This window comes from Anabrus simplex, chromosome 2 (assembly GCF_040414725.1).
Source record: "Anabrus simplex isolate iqAnaSimp1 chromosome 2, ASM4041472v1, whole genome shotgun sequence".
NCBI lineage: Eukaryota > Metazoa > Arthropoda > Insecta > Orthoptera > Tettigoniidae > Anabrus > Anabrus simplex.
Window position 1 is genome coordinate 1,133,809,742 of NC_090266.1, and position 19,133 is coordinate 1,133,828,874.

At 39.5% G+C, this 19,133-nt stretch overlaps 1 protein-coding gene across 1 annotated transcript in view; it reads left to right on the forward strand.

Moving 5' to 3' along the window:
* Window positions 1-19,133, forward strand: part of LOC136864739 (DEP domain-containing protein 1A) — a 157,805-nt gene that overhangs the window by 98,548 nt on the left and 40,124 nt on the right. The window contains exons 10-11 of the mRNA XM_068226098.1: window positions 9,492-9,668; window positions 18,698-18,856. Coding sequence (XP_068082199.1) covers window positions 9,492-9,668; window positions 18,698-18,856 — 336 coding nt within the window. The remainder of the gene's footprint in view (window positions 1-9,491; window positions 9,669-18,697; window positions 18,857-19,133) is intronic.

Below are 19,133 nucleotides of genomic sequence, written 5' to 3' on the forward strand. Positions count from 1 at the left end.
CATTTGGATATGTAAACTAATTATTTTTACTACAGATTTATTTTAGGTACAAAATTAATGAACTTTTCAGTATAGCTTCATAATAGGTTGTACTATTCAATAAATATGTTCGCGATGTATAAAAAAAATTTGTTCTACCTAAATTTTATTGCTTAACTTTTGTTTTGTTTTATTTTTAATTAATATTCTTGGGTTTTTGGCTGCCAAATATTTACTAATGATCATAAATGAACTAAGTAAGGCTTTATTTGTATAGGCAATCATGTTAGTAAAATAATAACGAAAATTTCAATTTTCTACCTACAATAACAGCGAAGTGTGAGTGATCAAACAAAAGCTTGCAAAAAACGGAAACTAGCTTTGGCGCTCAGCGGTAGGAAAACCGTATTAGCACGCGGCGCTCAGAGGTTTAATGGTGTTCAGCAAAGACATTGCTGAATTAGTGATGAAAATGGGAGTTCAAAAGTATGACATTAAGCAATGGAGGTCATTTATAAATTCTTCAAAGCAAAGTTTGATATTAGTATTACGACATACTGGAAATTAGCTAGCATCAATTCCAATTGTGTATTCAGTACACTTAAGAGATGTACAGTACCATGAAACTACTCCTTCAAAATGTGAAGTATGAAGAACACTAGTGGCTTGTATGTGGTGACTTCAAAGTGATTGTCATCCTTCATGGCCAGCAAATAGGCTACACCAAGATGCCTTGCTATATGTGCGTGAATGGGACGGTAGAGCATATCATGAGCATTGGATTAGGAGAGAATAACCTAAGAGGGAAAACCTGATGGTGGGATCAAGGAACATTATGAATGAGCATTTGGTTAATCCAGATCACATTTTATTGTCTTCCATGCACATCAAATGAGGACTGATGAAGCAGTATGTGAAAGCATTGAACAAAACAGAAAAGTGTTTTCAGTACCTGTGTAGCCAATTCCCAAATCTATCTAACGCACAGTTTGAAGAAGGAATATTTTTTTGTTCGGTTATACATAAGTTGATGTCTGATGAACACTTTGGAAGTACAGTGATGGAAATATAACTGCAAGCTTGGAGAAGTTTAAACATCAATATTGTGCATCATTTCCTTGGCCAGTATAAGCAGCCTGATTACAAAGAAATAATGCAAGATATGCTACAGTCGTTTAAACAGTTAGGATGTAAGGCCTCCCTAAAACTACATTTCCAAATGTCACACCTAAATAAGTTTCAGGACAATTTGGCTGAGGTATCAGAGGAACATGGTGAATGGTTCCATCAGGAATTTAAAAACTGTGGAACATCGTTATTAAGGTCACTGGAGAATAAACATGTTTGGCTAGTGCTGGTGTATCACATGTGAAGAAGTGTCACACAAAAGGAAGGACATCAAGCGTTCACTCACAGACAAACGTAAATGGAAGTAATGCCTCCACCCAGCCCCAGTAAGTGTCCAAATCACCATATTTGCTTCTTCTGATTTATATGTCTCTTACGTTACTTTTTTCTTTTTACCATTTTGTTGTTCCATTTTTCCTCTATCTTCCTGTAATTGATTTCCAATTTCATTGGGTAGGTATAGATTTCAATGATGATGATTGATTGTGCAAAACCCTGACGTGCTGTAGAGAAGCAGTCTTCAGATTTGTGATCAGCAAAATCGAGTTAGAAACTCATATTTTTATGCAAACCCCAGACCAAAAGGCAAAATTTGTCAACCTGTGTAATCGTCCACTAAGTCAGGTTTGAAAATATCTAATTTCTTGATAGAACCTTCCTTCCCTGTATCCACCATTCCCACCGTAGAGTGACAGTAAGATAAAACTGCAACTTGTCTTCCAGAACTCCATAATACATATATGAAATTAATAGACTATCATAGGGGGATAGTTGCGTGACTTCCATTTCTCCTTCTGTGGGATGGTGTGAGTGGTTTTTTTGCCGATTCTCGATACCCCAACTTTGTTAGTTCAAACCGTTCTAATTGCCTTAGTTCCTTTATTATGGAGAACTATGAACAGTTTGGAAGAACTGTACCAATTGTCTAGATACACTGTTCTGCCCTGGTTTAGTAGTGGGTCCATTAGATGTATTACAAATGATCCTGAAAGCTCTAGGTTCTGGTCTCTCGTAGTGTCTATAGCTTTCGCCATGTAAATACTGCCATCATAAAGATCTCCAACCCACTCTTGCATAAATCAAAATTTTCTATTCAAAATCGGGCCTCCTTTTATCCTAATGTACAGCTTCTACCCCTTTTACAGCCCTCAACGCTCCTCTATGGTGACTTTTTTACCGGGCAGTCTCTAACTTAATTTATGAGGTGCGTAAGTACAGATCGGATCTTGTGTAATTTGTCGTCATTTGGTGGTGGTGGTGGTGGTGGTGTTGGTGGTGTTAAAATTTGACTGTCGTATCAGCACACAATCTTAAGTTCAGAAATGGTTTTTCGGTTCTAAGGTCCATCATTACAGTCATGAAATATTATTTAAAACATGTTAATCCACATAGATGTGTGATGGTGTGCCATCACATCACTGATAAAGTGGGGAAGTTGAAGTGTTGAAGAGAACCCATTTTCTGACATACATTTCCTGAGGAAAGATGTAGAAAGCATTTCATCAGTTAACTGATGGTTTCTGGATGATACCCATTAGTATAATAAATGATAAAGGCTATAAATGCCATTATCAACATCATCTACCCATTTGTGAATCATTCTGTTCAGCATTAATTTTTCATTTGAGATAAGATTTTCCCTCACATTTCCCTGTTATAAATTTGTTTCTGTAATTATCGTATTGATAAGTTCATCATCAAAGAAATGTTCAAAAATTCCCGTTGGGATATTGTCAACAGCCAGTTCTGTTCCATCTGTGTATCTATGAAGTGTTATGTTCAGGCCATTGTTGTCTGTGCTCCACATATCCGATTTCTCTCTCATCACTTCAGGAACGTGTTCATGTCGTTCCCTATTGCCATTTCAATTAATAGCTTCTCAAATATTGTTTTCTAAATCACTGTCACCAAAGCTGAAATCAATATCACTGTTGTTGTCTAGTACATCTTCATCGAAGTCCAAGGTAATTTCTGTGCCACTATCACACTGCATGCCGTGAATCGTTTGAGACTCCTCTACTTGTTTAACTGCTCAAGCCAGTTCGACATGTACGTGTACGGACCTACAATACATAACCCAGGAACAGTTTGACGTGTACCCGTGTGGACTAGGCTAACGATGTTTTAGATTTACATATGCGTGCCATCTGTTTGTTGTCAATGTGAACTTTTAGCACAGCACAGGGTATCATTCTATGCAGGGGAACATCTTCTACCGTAATGCAGCATTGTGTTGGCGTAAAAAGATTTGTTTCGTGAACATTGATCGTTGTAAACAACATTGCAGCATCCTCATATGTTCTGTATTTATCTAATGCAGCTCTCAAATGCATATTAGGTGAAAGTAGTGATGAGAATAATCCGAGTGATAATGAAATTGTTAGTGATGATGATTATGCACAGGAAGAAATTACGTGTGATGTAAATAATGTTAGTAATATAAGTGAATTCTCACCCGAGTGGTCATGGACACCTGTTGATTCTAATTTTATTCCAACAAGAAGGTATTTTGTTACTTTGCATGCTGCTTTTTTGTGTATAGATAAAACATCTGCATGATGTGAACTGCATATCCACTTATTTTAAACAAAATCATATAAGTTGTTTAGAAGTTATAGCAATGTTTGTGACAGCATATAAAATTGTGATATATTTCTCAAATTTATTACCGCCGTAGGGTAAAACTCGGCTAACTTTTAATACCGGCTTGAAGGTTTAAGCTATAGTTACGAATGATCTGATCTTAATTTTCAGAGCGTATTACTAATGCAATTTCATGTGCTATCTATACATCTGTACATTTATTACAACATAAACAGATGCGTCAAACTGCAGCTTTCCACTTTCATAATTCGTAGCGAGACACTTTTTGAATTTAAAACCAATCAATTTTCAAATCTTGTACATTGTAGCTTGCATCATCTTGCATTTCGGCAACCAGCTTTTTTTCTGCAGGAAATTCACCCTGGTTGTATATTACCAAAATTTTATGCCGCAGAATGCCTTTATTGAAATAATCCTTTCCAGTTTCTTTTCTGCAGCTCAGAAGCAAGGATTTGCATCATTAACAATCCTCTTGACAGTTGTCACCCCTACTTCAGACACACGTGCTTTAGCAACATCATCCACCGGCCCACCAGCTTCCTTCTCAGGCAGAAAGTAGCTTTGTACCCTGTAAATTATCTGCCATGTTTGTCTGTGCAATACTGCACACCTATTACCTATTTCTGACATCTCACAGTTGATCAACAACACCACAAGACTCCAAGCAACAAAAAATTAACTTAAACTAATTCCTTACAGAGCAGTCACCAGGACAATACTGCACACTATCAGATGAAGATCACATGATTTGCCAAGGCACATACCAGGCCAGGTGTCTTCTGAAGTGATGACTGGTTTAACTAATAAAGGAAAGGTCCTTTGTGCTGTTCTTTAAATGATTAGTTCCTTTTTATCACTGAACTGTCTGGTTACCTATGCTTTTACATGTTTTCATAAGCATGATTTGGCTTTGAGTAACTTGCTCTTCCCAAAGTTAAGATACAGTATAGCTTATTGTTGCGGCCACCAAATTAGGCGGGTCAAAGAAATTACGCTGTTGCCAAGGTTATGTGGCAACTGGCGAAGGAATGTCTAACTGAACACATTATTTCGGAGCACGAGGCAAGTTGTTCTTTCTCAAGCTCCTTATGTTACTTCATACAATGTTTCAAAACAAATTGTACTACAGGCTTCAGAAAAGACTGCTGATTTTAGTGGTATAACTATTTTCCATATAAACCACTTTAAATAATTATTAAAAATAAGATCTTGAACGAGTAAATTTAAATCCGTAGAATCTTGTATTGAAAATTTCAGTAAGCGACCAAGTTTTTATTTTAGCCAATAAAATTTTGTCTGCGGGAAAAATGTAAAAAATCGCCTGACTTATATTTTTTATCTGAAACATATTTCTGTGAGTCTTGTAGTTTTCCTGGAAAATGGCCCGGAAAGCAATCGTGTAAATGTCGCTAGCTGAGGCAGTTTGGGGCGCGCACGCCAGCACAGGCTGCAGAACGCCGTAAATACTTTCGGATTACATATTAATCTGTATCAGTTTTATTGCATTATAACTTTAAATATTTTAATACTGTATATTGTACTGAGTAATATAGAAAAATAACTTCTTTAAAGAATAGTTTCACATTAATTTACAATGAATTAAAAATCGTTTCTCGCTACAAGGCATTGTAAGATTTCTTAGTCACTGTCATCACTCATCTCAGTGTCGAGTCGTCATTTACACTGATGATGAATGGCTCCATTCTTTTGTCCCTTACTATTTCCTTGGCCCAATCCTCTGTTTGAAGACTTTCCACCGAGCTCGATAGCTGCAGTCGCTTAAGTGCGGCCAGTATCCAGTATTCGGGAGATAGTGGGTTCGAGCCCCACTGTCGGCAGCCCTGAAGATGGTTTTCCGTGGTTTCCCATTTTCACACCAGGCAAATGCTGGGGCTGTACCTTAATTAAGGCCACGGCCGCTTCCTTCCTACTCCTAGTCCTTGCCTGTCCCATCGTCGCCGTAAGACCTATCTGTGTCAGTGCGACGTAAAGCAAGTTGTTTAAAAAAAAAAAAAATTTTCCATGCGATTGAAGCACTTTTCCCAGTCTGCAGCAGTCACACGGTCGATGGCTTCTGACGCAAGTTTTTCTACGTCCTTTATTTTGAATGTCTTGCTCCTCTCTGCCACTTCTCTCTTGGCTTGAGCCCAGATCAATTCAATTGTGTTGTATTGGCAGTAGTAGGGTGGCAACCTTACTACCTCATGGCCCCAAGAGAGAGCTAATTCATCAAGCTCGTACTTTTCTCCTACTTTGAAGGGAGCAACTTATTCCAAAAGTTCAGCTCGAGTTTCTTGTCCACTAAAAGGTATATTTCTTTTCAGTAACCACTATTGAGTTTCTTTCTTCTTCCAGCTTGTATTGGGTACTTTTTCAAGTAAAGCTCAATGATATGGAGCATTTTCCATAACTATTATAGACTTCCTCCAGACTTAATAGTTTGTCTTCTACAAACCACTTTTTAAAAGATGCCTGGTTCATTTCTGAGTGGTAGTCCAGGCTGTTCTTCTTGGATAGGAACACCCACTTACACTGGGGTATAAAACCTTTAATACCACCTGCGTGGCAAACAATCAGTCTTCCACCTTTCCCAGTGGGCACCTTCTTCAATCCACCACTCTTATCTGAATGTTGCCAAATAAACTGTTTACTGTGCGACAGATTAACCCAGGTCTCGTCTAAATAAATACGTTGCCTCGGGTATTGTTCTTTTTCTCAATAATCGTCCATGAGCTACGACAATGTCCTGTCTTTCTAGCAGAAATTTCTTCCATCGTTAGCCCTCTTGTATTTGAAGCCTAAGTTGTGCAGTACTCGTCGCACTGAACGTACACTTTCACTATATCTCTTAGCTGTTTATGCACTTTTCCGCTGTAGGAAATTCCCCACAGGCGTAAAATTCGACCACAGTTCGCCTAGCTACATCGCAGTGAAGATCATTAAGCACACTAAGCTTTTTTCCCTTCCGTAATTTTTCCTTGGAGATGAAAGTATTTTTTGGTTTGTGAATATTTTCCTTCATTAACACATCTCTGGACCAAACGAAGGCTAACATTACACGTTGTTGCAGTCAACTCTTGGCTTTTCTTGAAGTTCACAGTGTGCAAAATATTTGAGTCGGCCAACTTCTGCACATATTGCAATACATTCTCAATTACGGACCTTGTCTGGCTGGCTAAATCCTTCTTCTTAAGCCCTTCCAACCGACGACGCTTCAGAGAAGTTTCTTGTTTGTTAGGTGCAGCCCCAGCATTTGCCTGGTGTGAAAATGATAAACCACGGAAAACCATCTTCAGGGCTGCCTACGGTGGGATTCGAACCCACCATATCCCGAATGCAGGCTCACAGCTGTGCAACTCTAACCGCACGAAGAACAGTAGCTTTATTCTGAAATAATTAATATAGCAAGTTGAATGACTATTGTATTTACGTGCGTAGCAAGGAGCGAGTAGTTTGACAACTTTGTTCTCAGACCCCATGGAGAGAGAGCACACACACACTGCAGTGCTGGTGCTTTGCGCTCCAGTCCACAGTACGATGTGGGAGAAATCGGTCTATTGCACTATTGCTGCAAGAAAACTTTGAACCCAAGTCCAACCGTTAGTGACTGGTCTCATGAGCGTTAGCTCTGTGCAGGTGTGAGTGCTCAAGCTGCATAGACAGTATTAAACCTCTCTTGGCAAGTAGCAAAGAGTTTCAGAGCATGTACTAATTACAGATGAATATATTGTGAATTGAATAAAATTATAACTCGCCTATAACAGCTGTACTGAAAAGTTACTATTTAAGTAATTATGTTTACTATTGGAGGTGAAACATTAAAAGTTGCTTTGTTTTCACAGATTTAACACATCCAACATTTTTGACACTTGCATTTTGGATGGGCTGTGAGAGAACACAACAATTAACCTAGTATTGAGGTTGTACTGTTGCCTAGTAACCTGTCTTCAATTTGTCTGAACAGCTAGAGAGGCTTTCATCACAGTGTGGAATTCATGTACTTACCGTTAATAATACATTTGTCCATGTTGTCCAACACAACTTTTTTTTTTACAGTCCACTGCAATACCAGGAGTGATTTCAACATACCACTCTGTAGGGCTATCTTATACTCTATTTCTCCTATTGCCTTATTATTTTGCTTGGTTCCCACAAACTGGAAAACTATATGAATACCGGCCTTTCTCTGTATCAAAGTTAGATATAACTTGAATTAAAACTCCTCACCCACTTCCTGTGAACAACTTCATTTGTAGACATGCTAATCTTTTGGGTTTTTGCTGAGTGAAAGAAATAAATCAACCAATTGTGCTTTACATTTCACAAAAACTTTGCTCTGCTTCTTCAGAAGGTAAATTCGGCACTTCTTATTTATTTATTTCTCCCGTTTACTCTGGTCTTTTTAATTTTCTTTGTTTTATTTCCATCTTCTCTGTCCCCACACTGTTTTTGACTTCTGTTCATTCCTCCTGATGCCCCCTTCCCATCTTTGATTAGTCTGATGACCTTTTATTATCTATTCTGCAACTGTAAACATGGGACATCTGATTTGGAACAAAGATGGCAACATCAGTTCCTGCTCAGAGTATAGTAGTAGAGAGGCATCTGGTCATAAATCAATAGAGCAACCGTTGCAGCCATAGTCAGACGAGTTTCTCTTCTGAGGGCACAAAGCAAAGTCTTTGCAAAATATAAACAATTCATGTCATTCAGCCTTGTAATGAAGGACACATTTAACGAACCAAATTCCTTAAAATACAATCAGTCATCAGAGAAATAAATGTTTCATATTGCAGTTTTGTTCACATTGATCAGGATACATAAGTCAACACTAAGTTCTTCACCATGTTACTAGACAATGATGGCAATTTTGGTGACACGGCTAGTTAAGATCAGAGAACTATTTCAGCACTTATTATTATAGCTAGCCAAGTTTACCTGAACCCTTGTGAAATACTCTAGATTAACTCTCATCCCTTGGCACTGTACTTTACAGGATAGCCTGTGATTGGTTGCTGCTTGCAACCCATGCAAGTGCAGATCATGTAGTGCTACCAAATTTTGTAGTCTTATTCTTCGACAGCTCGTCGCAGGGTACTCTTCATAAGAGGAGTACAATTTTGTATTGTACTTTAAAAAAATATACTTATTACATGAAGGTAACATTACTATATTTTATAATACACTGTTCAACAGTGCTGTATTTTCCTCTTAATTTAGATAACTTTCTCATTTGTTTGGAACAAATACCAATTTAAGGACATTTGTAGCAGCAGTGGCCGTGAAATTACTGTAAGTTCTCTACCATATCCTCACTCAGACCAGTCGTCGCTGGCGCATCTTGCACGCAACGTGGCCGGGAACGCTAAATTCAATTTCTTATGGTGGGAATTACGGACATACTAAAGAGTGACATAAATGTGCTCTACAGGTTTCTTTGCCATATATTTAATAGGACATGGACTGGGACGTTGGAATAAGGATGTAATAACCAGGTAAACGTGCTAGAGAGGGACGTCTTAACCAGTTTCGACTGTAGGCCCTATATTACTAGATCAAAATCACTTTGAGGATTATTTAATTCAGTACTGGGGAAACGTGGGTCTGTGTCTGCGAGCCCACGAGAGTATAAACAACAGCGTGCACTATGCCACACACACCGAGGTTTTTCCTGGATATCATTTGATGCCAGCAGACATTACTGTGATGTTATTATACAATAGTGAAAACAAGTTAAGTAACCATTAGTAATAGACTAAAAGATTTTGTTTGTTTCACAGGTGGGAGCATGTTTTGCTACTAGTATTCTGCGCAGCAAGACAGTTGTCGAGTATGATGCTGCCTTAGCCTGTCGTATAGTGAATTTCCTAGTAACTCATGAAGATGCAATAATGCAAGTGCCATCTGATTTACAAACTGAAGTAATGCATGAAATTAAGGAGAGGATACGACAGCAAGTAAGTTAATTTCATCTCTAAATAGTGCCAAGTTTATTTACAATCTCTACCTAAGCAATTGAATCTTTAACTTCTAGTTGGAAAGAGATAAGACTGCCTGCTCTTTCCTAAAACATGTGAATATTTCCTTACTGTAGTGTATAAATTATTTTTGTAGCACGGTAAAATACTTCAAAGCTGAAAAATAAAAAACTGAAATAGTTTTGCAAGAATGTGCATATTAATCCTTGACATAATCATTTTATAAACTGACAGTTCTAAAGTTTAATGTGTCACAAGCAGCAGTTCAAAACTCCAAGTGTAAGAATATTAGTCATTATTACTGCAAAATACAACCTTGTCTGGAAAATTTCAAGATTGAGACTGTAATTGTGATAAAATTAGAATTTAGCAAGAGATACTTTGCAGGAGACTATCCTCATTTTTCCGTATTGAAAATCTGTTAAAGGAGAACAATAAAACTTTGATTTCCACCTATTGAATACATTAAGAGCAATTATAAAATTAGGATCTCATCCTTATTTTATTGCTTAATTGTTAAAACATAGGACATGTTCCGTTCATATTTTGAACATCTTCAGCTATAAACATTCTTACAAAGTTAAACCAGTAACATTATTATAGAACTTACACTTATGGTTTGCCATTAACAAACTTATCCATAATAAACTTCAAAAATCTCTTAAATATAAAGCGTTTATATATTACATCATCTTATTAAAAACAATATAACTATTTGTTGCATTTGAAACTTTAAAACCTTATTCTAATACACTGACTGACAGAGCAAATGCAACACCAAGAAGGAGTGGTCAGAACTTTATGCCAATTGCAGGGTAGACTGACGTCACTGAGGTATGCTCATGATGTGAAATGCGCCGCTGTGCTGCGCACGTAGCAAACGATAAATGGGATACGGCGTTGGCGAATGGCCGACTTCGTACCGTGATTTCTCAGCCGACAGTCATTGTAGAACGTGTTGTCGTGTGCCACAGGACACGTGTATAGCTAAGAATGCCAGGCCTCCGTCAACGGAGGCATTTCCAGCAGACAGACGACTTTACGAGGGGTATGGTGATCGGGCTGAGAAGGGCAGGTTGGTCGCTTCGTCAAATCGCAGCCGATACCCATAGGGATGTGTCTACGGTGCAGCGCCTGTGGCGATGATGGTTGGCGCAGGGACATGTGGCACGTGCGAGGGGTCCAGGCGCAGCCCGAGTGACGTCAGCACGCGAGGATCGGCGCATCCGCCGCCAAGTGGTGGCAGCCCCGCACGCCACGTCAATCGCCATTCTTCAGCATGTGCAAGACAACCTGGCTGTTCCAATATCGACCAGAACAATTTCCCGTCGATTGGTTGAAGGAGGCCTGCACTCCCGGCGTCCGCTCAGAAGACTACCATTGACTCCACAGCATAGGCGTGCACGCCTGGCATGGTGCCGGGCTAGAGCGACTTGGATGAGGGAATGGCGGAACGTCGTGTTCTCCGATGAGTCACGCTTCTGTTCTGTCAGTGATAGTCACCGCAGACGAGTGTGGCGTCGGCGTGGAGAAAGGTCAAATCCGGCAGTAACTGTGGAGCGCCCTACCGCTAGACAACGCGGCAGCATGGTTTGGGGCGCTATTGCGTATGATTCCACGTCACCTCTAGTGCGTATTCAAGGCACGTTAAATGCCCACTGCTACGTGCAGCATGTGCTGCGGCCGGTGGCACTCCCGTACCTTCAGGGGCTGCCCAATGCTCTGTTTCAGCAGGATAATGCCCGCCCACACACTGCTCGCATCTCCCAACAGGCTCTACGAGGTGTACAGATGCTTCCGTGGCCAGCGTACTCTCCGGATTTCTCACCAATCGAACATGTGTGGGATCTCATTGGACGCCGTTTGCAAACTCTGCCCCAGCCTCGTACGGACGACCAACTGTGGCAAATGGTTGACAGAGAATGGAGAACCATCCCTCAGGACACCATCCGCACTCTTATTGACTCTGTACCTCGACGTGTTTCTGCGTGCATCGCCGCTCGCGGTGGTCCTACATCCTACTGAGTCGATGCCGTGCGCATTGTGTAACCTGCATATCGGTTTGAAATAAGCATCAATTATTCTTCCGTGCCGACTCTGTTTTTCCCCAACTTTCATCCCTTTCGAACCACTCCTCCTTGGTGTTGCATTTGCTCTGTCAGTCAGTGTATTTAAAATACAATGCCATTAGTTAGTCTCTGTACAAATACAGTTACAATCTGTTAAAATTGCTGAATGTCTTAAAATTAATTGTTGAAATACACATTAAAACATTTTGTTACAATTGGCGTGAACTTTTCCACACGTTGTACCATATGGAAATGAAATCTCAATACACTCTCAAAACAGCTGAGTTTAGGCGTGAATATTATTCATTTCGTCTCGTTTAAAATCATAAGTCCATCTGGGCTCAGCAGTAAAAGAAAAACAATGCAGTTTCATTGGCATTGACAATATTGTTCGGTGCGTACAAATCGATTATAATATTACGAACCATGCTTTCCCGCCAACTGTTGGCATCACCAGTGTTCGCGGATTCTGCTTCTCCACACACTGCCTGCTGCGTGATATTGTGGCTTTCCTTAAAATGCTGCATACAAAAGAATTAAGATTTCCCTCGAACATAGCAACTATGAAACACTATAGACACATCAAAGTGAGTGAAAATGCAGAAAGCTACCTCTACACATTCCAGAAGACTCGTTCTATCATTATCGGATTATCATGATACGGAGAAATTTCTAATTTAAATTACTCTGTAAAAGACTATTTTTAAAAATGTAAAGGCAGTTTAGAATTAAAAGTCTGAATAATTTTCTGTGTAAATATGACATATAGGGACAGTTTTATTCCATCTGAGGTTACACAAAGCATAACTGTAAACCCAACATCAAAATCTGACTCCGGGATTTTCTTCCTCACTCGATTGATTGTTCCAACAATACTAGTTTTGTTCTCTTTTAGTCTCTCAGCCAACTTTACCGATGTAAAGAAGTTACCAGTGGTCACGTTATGTCCTTTCATAAGGTATGGGTCCATAAGTTTCATTACAACATTTTCAGGCAGTGATTCATTGGCAGGTCACATTTCGTCTGTCCCAAGATTTGGAGGTCGATACGCCCATGTAACATTATGCCTCCCCATACCATAACACTTGGACCACCATAATGATCATGTTCGACTATCTTCCCGGGCGCATTAAGTGTTCCCACTTCTCACCAGATGAGGGTAGGTCTAGAATCACTACTCAGACTAAATCTGCTCTTAACTGAGAAGAGCACGCGATCCCACTCCTTGTCGGTCCACACCTGATGCTCTTAGCACCATCACAAATGGTGCTGCCGAAGTGTGGGTTTCAACGGAACACAACATAATGGTTGTCACGCAAACAGACCACCCTCATGCATTCTCCCTGCCACTGTGGAGCGTGAAATTGGGTGCCTTGCAGTTCTGTTAAATGTGGTTGCTTTTGCACCCGCTGTTTGACGTGAGTCTCTTCTTGCCTTTTGCACAAAGTAACGGTCATCTCCTGCTGTGGCTGACCCCCTCCTTTCCTTTGGGCGGCAGTGCTTGTGGTTTGGAATGCTCTCTATGCACGTGAAACAATGCTGTGAGCAATACCATACTCCTGGGCTACACTCGTCACTCTTCGTCCTTCCAGTTTCCCAATGATTCTTCTCCGTGTGAAGTCATCCAAATGCCTTTGAGCCATGTTGTAATGAATAACACTAACACGGTGCATTGTAACAGCTCGTTGATTGACTCACACAGTTTCGTCCCGTTCCTTCAACTGCCGGACCCATTTGGCGCTATAGTCACGCTGACCTCGCGCCAGGTTTCTATGCGCGTGTGGGAGGCCTCTGGCAACATGTTACTGCACTTTCATTCATTTCCACTGAGTAGTTATGTTACGTTGCTTTATCTACCTCGTCCTTAAGTTTTGCACAGCAGTATAGTTACTAGAAGAAGTTGAGCAATCCTAGTTGCTTATGATGGTCTAAAATTATCTTACTAGCTCAGAAGTCTAGAAGAGAGAGAAGCTGACTCACGTCCACTTTGGCTAGCAGATAGCTTCAAAAACATATCAGATGTAAGGCTTTTACTGTGCCTCTTATATGGGCTTCTGATAAGTTCACCTGCATACACCCCAGCGTCAGTGGGTAGAGTCTGACACATTCCACTCTGATGAGTCTAGTGTCAGACCTAAGACAAAACGCTGGTTAATAGAGCAAACGCCAGAAAAGCCTTACATCTGATATGGTTTTGACATTTTTGACATCCTCTATTGGTGAAAAATATCTAATTCCCTCCATGGGAATTTAGAATTTTCCATTAGCAGATAGCAGCCGGTAACCTAAGTTTGTTTAGTGGCTCGCCAGAGCAAACGGTTGAAAGTTGAATTATGAAGTCCAATTACAGCACGGAGTAAACTGGTACACCTTTTAACGGTTGAATAGTGGGATAATGTTCCACCTTATTTATCAAAGACAGTCAGTAGTTGTACAACAGTTCATGGTATATTGTTACTTGTTCCTTTTAAAATAGGAGAGTACAATCACTCATGGTTATGATGAGAATAATAACACTAACCATTCTTTTGAATTGGTGAGAAAGAAGCCTCACTTTTTTAAATGTCACAATTGGTACTTGAAATTGAAATTGTAATGCTACAAACATCATACTTGTAGTGAGAGTGTTTGAAAACCGAGTAAATGTTAAGGGATGGCATGCAAGTGAAGCTAAGATTGCACTAGAATACAGTATATGAACTTTCTAGATGTCAAACTTTCCGAAAGAACAAAAATTCCTAAGATTGCCAAAAAACAGTTTTATCACAGTTGGCAAATAATTTGTCATCCTGGCTGCTATCAACAAACAGTGAATGCATCTGAAAACTACGATGTTGTTATAAATTATATTAAGGTCATTCATCCCAAATTCTGGCCTAAAGATATATCGATCATCTACGGAGCAAATTAGATTTTTTTCCGCCTGTGAAAGATTTAAGATTAATAGCCCTCGTGATATAGTAAAAGACTGCAGGGAGTACAAGCAGGGTCTGAAACCAGTACAATGCAGAGAGACACCAACAATTCGTGAAGAGCCACCAATGTTCAAAAAAAACATTATCAGTAAGAAACAGTATTGCAGTGTTGAGTGCCGAGTGTGAACGTGGCTTTTTCGCAATGAACTTGATTTACGGTACCACTGAGATCTTCACTCTACATGAGCACTGTTTGTGATTTATTGCACATCGGACTTCTGGGACCTCCTGTGGCTAGATATGAATCTGAGCAACATGTAAAGTCTTGGCTGGCGAAGTTACATCATCGTGCACATAACACACAGTAAAAAACAAAAGACAAAATGAGAAAGTGAATAATGAAGACAGTATTGTATTATGGAAGTGTTTTTCTTAATTCAACACTGTTTGTTTATGATTGTCTTTTAAGTAATTTTGCAATGTTTTTCTTTCTTTTTTTGAGCCACTGAGGTATGAACTCTTTCTATAACTTAAGCTCAATTAAAATTAAATGCTTTAAAAATGTACTTGTTAATAATAAATATACAAGGAAATGTAGCTTTGTAGTGATCAAAAATAGCAAAATGTTATAAAGAGGTAATGGATATTTTTTATTCCATTGGTTATATTTAGAAGCTTCTTTACTTATTGATTTATTTATTTTATTTACTGCTAGTATACATAAAACTTGTTATTCTTTTTCAGTCACTATTATGAAAGTTACGGCAAAATCTGACTGAAGAATATTACATACTGCCTGTTGTTTGTATTAAATCTTGTGGTTTTAGTGATTTGATAAAAGAAATCTTTTTACAACCTAAATCTCAGGAAAGTATTATATAAAAATTGATTTCTCATTGTTTTATCACAAGTTTTCAAATATTGAAACTTGTGACTTCATGGGAGAAAGGGGAGTAGTGTATGGTTGAAAAGGGAGCAAAATGTGTGGATATGTGTTCCAGCACCTAAAATTTTACGAATTAAGCACTGGATAGGGCCCCATTTTCACAGACGCACAGGTCGCCTACAAGGCATCCGTTTGAAAGACCTGCACCAGGCCTCTTCGGAGGCCTTACACTATTATTATTATTATTATTATTATTATTGCTGCCACGAATTAATTAAGAACCTGTTTAATGCCTGCTTAATTATTTAATTTAACACAGCAATTCGATTTTACTTAGCCAGCCCAGCGGTGTACGGGTAGCATGCCTGTTTCTTACCTGGAGGCTCCGAGTTTGATTCCCAGCCAAGTCAGGGATTTATACTTGGATCTGAGGGCTGGTTCTGTTGTGTGTGTCCTCCACCGCCTGCAAACTCCGCAGCCCGCCCAGCATCGACGCTTCGAGATACCACGAGGTGGACTGCAGAGCACTGACGTAATCATCTGTGACGTCAGCCAGCACTATATATTGGGCGACGATTTTTACTCTCCAGGCACTCCCATAGTGTCCAGCGATCAGACTACACCGTATGTCAGACACAGAGATACCCTCTTAAATAAGTGTTCTGAACAGGTGGAGTACTCTGGTCTGGAGGTGTCACCTCAGGACATAGCCTCAATTATCCTGCCTCCCATATCACCGACGTGCATCCCATCCTAGCATTCTGCTACTCATGAACTTTAACACAAGTTCCCTGCAAGTTCTCCGACTTCAATCCAAGCATTCTGCTATTCATGAACTTTACTGCAAGTTCCTTGCATGCTCCTCAACTTCTACCTAGCATTCTGCTACTACAGACTTTACTACAAGTCCCACTTGTAATTCTGCGTACTACAGATAGTCACCAGCTATCACGAACAATCATTCATTCGAGCAGCCTATCTGATCTAGATAGAACTCAATGTACCTACAAATGTTAGTGTATATAATTGTAAATAATTCCCAGACCATCAGTCTGCTAATTTATGTTATTAATTAAAATGTTATTAATTAATTAACTACAAACATCAAGACAAATTTCGTTTCTTTTATGTACGTACTGTATGAATATTTCCAAATAATAAACTTTTATGTTGTGCTTTGTATATTAAGTTCCTTCTGTACAACAGGTTCAAGGTCCACTCAGCCTATGTGATTACAATTGAGAAGCTATCGGATGGTGAGATTGTGGACCCGGTCTAAAAAGCCAAGAATAACAGCTGAGAGGATTTGTCGTGCTGACCACACAACACCTCATAATCTGCAGGCCTTCGGGCTGAGCAGCAGTCGCTTGGTATGTCATGGCCCTTCAGGGCTGTTGCGCCATGTGGTTTGGTTTTGATCCGCTGAAAATTAATAGTATAATAAAGTAATATTCACCGCAATGGAAGCCTCATCCTCGTGGCTGTACTTTTCACACCCAGTCACTGTACAAGACTCAAACCTGAACATATCATGTTTTCTTATAGTGCAACATGTGTCAGACAGTGAACCTAAAAAATGTTTTACCAGTTTATTGATATAAGATAAACAGTATTCAGATATTCTTGTCAACAAATGTCTACAGTGGGTAGATACAGATTTTCATTTATTTCATGTGCCACTTTTCAAGTTTTGAATATACAGGAATAACTATGAATTTTAACATTATGTGGGTCATATTAAGTCTTTTCTTTTTGTAATACAGTAGAAGCCCAATATACTATGGATTTGAATTTAATGCAGTGAAGAGTATGTCCCCCCCAAAAATATACAGTATTAATTTATGGGTGAAATTCTTATTTTCCAAAGTCAGAAAATTAGTTTGCTTAAAATTCGGAAACCCCAGAATACCATTTTCGAGATGGCCAACGAGCAGTTAAAATACACTTCACCGGGCGAGTTTGCCGTGCAGTTAGGGTTGCGCAGTTGTGAGCTTACATCCGGGAGATAGTGGGTTCGAACCCCACTGTCAGCAGCCCTGAAGATGGTTTTCCATGGTTTCCCATTTTGATACCAAGGAAATGCTGGGGCTGTACTTTAATCAAGGCCATGGCCGCTTCCTTCCCACTCTTAGCCCTATCCTGTCCCATCGTCGGCATAAGATCTATCCATGTTGGTGCGACGTTAAGCAAATTCTAAATAAATAAAAAACTACACTTTCTTCCGAGTCCAGCTGTATATGCAGTAGTTCCAGATGATGCGTTAATGCCCTGTGCTATGGCGGTTGTAAAACTTGTTTTATTGTTTGGTGTGTTGCCATTTCACTACAATAATTACACTAACGCTGTAGGTCAGTAATTCTTTCATCTTTTCAAGGCCCCGGCATAACAGGAAACAATGCAGTATGGTACCTATACTGGTCGTAGCCTTGGGGGATGTACGACTGCATTCCTGGGATATCACAAAATTAACTGGAAATAATTCCTGAGCTATGTACAGCATTTACATTTCCAAGAATTCTTGCCAAGGCAAGCAGCAGTGTTCTTGGAACCAGCCAACAAAGCCCTTACTCCACCTCCCCTCCTGTCATCATGTGTAGGCTATAGTACTGCATTGTCGCGCATTGTGTTGAATTCCAACTTCATGCATGCGCAAGACGTCACAGGGAAGGAAAGCATATTCTGTGTTTGATGAAATAATTGATTGTATGAAGAATGGGAAGTGAAAGGCAACTTTATCATGGGATTAGTATGTTGTATTAATTTTTTTCTTGTCCTTCTGCCACGTCATTTTTCACTGTCATGCCACATTCAGTTGAGCTACAACACTGGGCAAAGTATGTCTCCGGACAGCCACATTATATTGGGATTCTACTGTATACTTACACACACGTGTTTCTCTGTTCTGCTCATTATAAAGCAAGCAAGCAAAGCAAAGGAATTTTAATTAATTAAAGACTGAGGAATAAAAGAATACTGCAAGTACATTTGGCTCGTCACCTTAACTGGTGCTCTTTAGGATAGTATCAATAGACTTTTTTTTTTTTTTTTCTTTTTTTTTTTGCACATTGTGGTCGATAGAAATGTTTGCAGGTGTTAACTTCCGGTAATTAGTACTCTCCGTGCATTGCTTTTTCACAGTTACCCCAACCACAGGTAACGTACTGTGAACAAGTGTCCAGCCACCAGTTTGAACAGCAACGTTTGACAGAATCTCAGCTTGCACTCTCTGAACTTCTGGAACAGATCCTTGCTGACAATAAGATGGGCCCCAAAGAGAAGAAGAAACGTATAAAAATGGTATGTCTTGAAAATAATCTAGCCTTTTCTGCACACAATTCAATATTTTGGTAATTTACATTGAGTGCCTCAAACTATATAAATCCTCCATGATACCTCTGGATTCGGACTTAGTATTTTAACTTCATTAACTATGGATATTTCTCTTCAACTTGCAGATGATAGGAATTCTTTAATCCTTCTTTTCTGTCATAACGTACTTCACTTGTGAGGATATTGGGATGTTGTTTGTCTTGTGATAATTTACCATGTTTCCTCAGATGAGGCGTAAATCATG